Source organism: Sardina pilchardus, chromosome 11 (genome assembly GCF_963854185.1).
Source record: "Sardina pilchardus chromosome 11, fSarPil1.1, whole genome shotgun sequence".
Lineage (NCBI taxonomy): Eukaryota > Metazoa > Chordata > Actinopteri > Clupeiformes > Clupeidae > Sardina > Sardina pilchardus.
In genome coordinates, this window is record NC_085004.1 from 240,633 (window position 1) to 245,000 (window position 4,368).

General features: G+C 43.9%; 1 protein-coding gene across 1 annotated transcript in view; it reads left to right on the plus strand.

The window, feature by feature from the left end:
- Positions 1-226: 226 nt before the first annotated feature.
- espl1 (extra spindle pole bodies like 1, separase) overlaps positions 227-4,368 on the plus strand; it is a 52,627-nt gene continuing 48,485 nt past the window's right edge. Inside the window, exons 1-3 of the mRNA XM_062549650.1 lie at positions 227-280; positions 524-675; positions 4,046-4,180. Of these exons, the coding sequence (XP_062405634.1) occupies positions 667-675; positions 4,046-4,180 (144 nt within the window). The 5' untranslated portion in view covers positions 227-280; positions 524-666. The remainder of the gene's footprint in view (positions 281-523; positions 676-4,045; positions 4,181-4,368) is intronic.

A 4,368-nucleotide genomic window follows, 5' to 3' on the forward strand; every position in this document is an offset into this window, starting at 1 on the left:
AGTGTGTTGGTGTACGAAGGGTTAACCTTTAACCTCACACAACACACAGGTAAGATTACGCACCCACACACACCACACACACACACACACACACAAACACACACACAAGCGTGTTCAAGAGAGTGTGTTGGTGTACAAAGGGTTAACCTTTAACCTCACACAACACACAGGTAAGATTACGCACACACACACACACACACACACACACACACACACACCAGTGTGTTAGAGAGTGTGTTGGTGTACGAAGGGTTAACCTTTAACCTCACACAACACACAGGTAAGATTACGCGCACACACACACACATACACACCAGCATGTTAGAGAGTGTGTTGGTGTACAAAGGGTTAACCTTTAGCCTCAGTCAACACACAGGTAAGATCTCACACACACACACACACACACACACACACACACACACACACACACACACACACACACACACACACACACACACACACACCAGTAAGACACAAACAACCTCACACGTGTGTGTGTGCGTTTGTTCATCTGAACCCCTAGATCGTCTGGCTGCCCTGAACAAGAGTCTGTCCCTGTGGGCGGGGCTATTGAAGGAGGGGGCGGGATTCGGGGCGGGGCCAGTGATACGAAACCCCGCCCACACCACCTCCAGTCTCTTCCTGCTGGCCTCACTCTACACACTCATGAGCAAGGTACACCCGCACACACACACATACATCCACACGCACACACACACACACACACGCACGCACACACACACAGACACACACACACAGACACACACACACACACACACACACACACACAGACACACACACACACACACACACACAGAGGCACATTCTTGGCTCCAAAGAGTAAAAGTCCTGCCAAGTATTTGATCCAACCATTTTGGAAACCTGCTCATCCTAATTAGCTGCCAGGTAGATCAGATAATTAGTGATCTCACCTGTGTTGAGTGCATAGGAAGGTAGATCAGATAATTGGTTATAAAGTATCTATCTATCTAGTGATATCACCTGTGTTAAGTGCACAGGTAGAAATAATCTATGGCAGGACTTTTAGGCTGCGTTTAGACTGCAGATCGGATATGCTCAATTCCGATTTCGTGCTCATATCTGATTTTTTTGATTGCATGTTTACATCTACTTTAGCCAGTGACCCAAACTCAAATCATGTGTGCTTACATTTGCCAGACACTTGAAATGGCCCGCATGCGCATGGGCTAAAATTTTCTTGGAAAACATTATTTGTAGCCTACGGGCACTGCACCAGTTAACACAGAAAACACATTCACACATTTTATTTCAACACTGGTTAACAATTTCAGTCACACAAGACATAATGCATGTCTACGTCGACTAATTAACCAATTGGCTGCATCTGAAAACAAACACTTGCTGTTCCAGAATTGACGCAACAGAATTAAGTCTGCTCTTCGCATTCAAAACCCTGTGACATCCTCTTGATATTACCAAAACTCTAAAACAGAGAAGGAAGAAACGGGCAATCATATCAGCATACACTTACGCTGCAATTATTGCTGCCACTACAATTGAAAGGGAGATTTGGGTCCGCGAAAGGACGCAGGACTGGTGGGAGCGAGTTGCCGCCGGCTAGTTAACCAAATCGCGCCCAATCTGAATTGTAACCTAAGGTCATAACAGGCGCAAAATTGTCACAGATTAACTCATTGGCTGCCAGCCATTTTCAGTGCAGAGCGCTCCATACTGGCAGACGTTTTACAGCATTTTGACTGTTTTTCTAAGATCCACCGAACAGTGAGTTTTATGACTATGTAAACACACAAGCTACCAAATGAAAGAGTAGACTATTTTCTTTCACCAGGAAGAAACGGTTTGTTTCTATCGTTTTCCGTTCTTTAGTAATCGTCAGTAGAACCTGGGTTGGTTTTGCTAAAAACACCTGTTTTTGACCATATCTGATTGAAAACCAAATAGGAAAGGGGCCTGTATCCGATTTGAGGAGATCGGAATTCATGTGTTTTTCTACTGTTTACACTGGCCACGTTTACATGATGTTTTTAATTCCGAATTAGTTTATTCAGAATTAAATAGTTCTGAATTAAAATATTCTCCTCCGAGTTTACATGGAAATAATAATTCCGAATTGGCGTTTACATGGAATATAGGTTAATGACGCTTTATTGTATTCCGCTGAACGTCTGGGGGTCGGGAAGAGTTCCGATTGGACAGGCGGCACATGAACGTAGACTAATTAAGGTCTACCGGAAGAAAACAAACTTTAGCTGGCTAGCACCTTTTTTGTCATCGGGTTAACGTTACAGCATGGACAATAACATAATGAAAACGGTTTTCGCAGTAATTCTGATAATAGGCCTACTATTCAACCAGCAGCTCGAGAATATTGTCAAGCTTCACGTTTGCTAGCTGAGGAGGAGAAGAGTGTCGGAGAAGGGGGGAAGAAGACGGAGCCGAATTAGCAATGAACCGAGCATGCGCTTCTTTTTCCTCCTTGTACGAGCATGCGCCAAACAAACGGAATAAACTTTGAATCGGAATAAAGGTTTACATGATCAAGGAGGGAGTTAATTCCACTTTAACATCGGAATAAACCAACCACTTAATTCGGAATTAAGATTGATTCCGAATAAACATTTTCAAGCGGAATAAGCGTTTACATGGTCTTTTTTAAAGCAGAATTAACTTTTATTCCGAATTAACTTGGTTTTATTCGGAATTAAAGCTCTCATGTAAACGCAGCAACTGTCGTGGCATAGATCGGATACGTGCCACATGAGAGCAAAAAATCGGATTTGAGTCTCTTCAAACTGGCACAGATCGGATACGTCAGTCTAAACGCGGCCTTAGGGTACGCTCACACTGTTTCACAGCTGCCGGCGTCCGTTTTACATGGTAATCCTATGGAGTACAGCTGACCAATCACAAGCGGCCAATTACATTGTAATCCTATGGAGTAGACATAGGAGGGTTTTTTTTTTCATTTTTTTTAGTAGACATAGGAGTTGCTGGTTTATTTTGAAATGCGACTGCAACAGTCTTGTTCTGCTGCTCGAAGTTGAGAAATAGCGGAAAAGCGCCATACGTCATGCTGTCTTTTTTTTACAGCTGACCAATCACAAGCGGATTACTGAGACCTGTGGTTTCCCATGACAACATGCACAACATAGAGAAGGTGACCGAACACCAGTCGAGAGACTAGTTTAGGTGTCTGAGCAGGGAATGGTTAAGTTCACAACGTTGCCATAACATACCAAAAGCAATAGCTAACCCCAATTTTTTTCTTCCGTGATATTTTGGATCCATACATTAGTCATTATTAGTACATTAGTCGCAACAATAAAACGACGCCGCTTCCGCCTGCTTTTTGGAAAAAGAACGCCGGCAGATTTTTTCAAACTGAAAAGAAAAAAGACCCTAAGTGTGAGCGTACCCTTACTCTTTGGAACCAGGAATGTCCGCCTCTGCACACACATCTACACACACACACACACACACACACATACAGTCATGGCTGAAAATGTTGGCATGCTAAAGTTGACTAAAAAGAGGAATATAAAATCATCTTTTGGAAATTGATCATAATGCCTTAAGTAATAAAATGAGGAAATATCCAACCTTTAAGGACACCAATTTAAGGCCGATTTTTGTTTTTAAAGGCCACTTATTTCATGGATCCAGGATACTATGCATCCTGATAAAGTCCCCTTGACCTTTGGAACTAAAATAGCCCCACATCATCACACACCCTTCACCATACCTAGAGATTGGCATGGTGTTTTGTTCAGTTAGCCTATTAGCTGGTTTGGTTTGCATTGACCTCAATGAGCATCAAACAGGCTAATAGGCTACTGAACAAAATACCATGTCAGTGTTTAAATGTACTTGTTGCTGTTGTGTTTTAGATGCGCTTTTAGTACTGTGTGTGTGTGTGTGTGTGTGTGTGTGTGTGTGTGTGTGTGTGTGTGTGTGTGTGTGTGTGTGTGTGTGTGTGTGTGTGTGTGTTTAAATGTCCCTTTTGTGTTTAAATGTACATTCCTGTTGTGTTTCTCCCCTGCAGCCACTAGAGGCGCTGCAGAGCTACCAGCTGGCTCACCGTTTGTCCCGTTGCCTTGGCGATGCCCAGAGCAGTGCCAGCGCCCTGTGCCACTGTGCACGAGTACTAATGGAGCTCGGAGAGTGGGAGAGTGCACGGGTACCACACACACACACACACACACACACACACACACACACACACACACACTGTGCACGGGTACCACACACACACACACACACACACACACACACACACACACACACACACTGTGCACGGGTACCACACACACACACACACACACACACACACACACACACACACACTGTGCACGGGTACCACACACA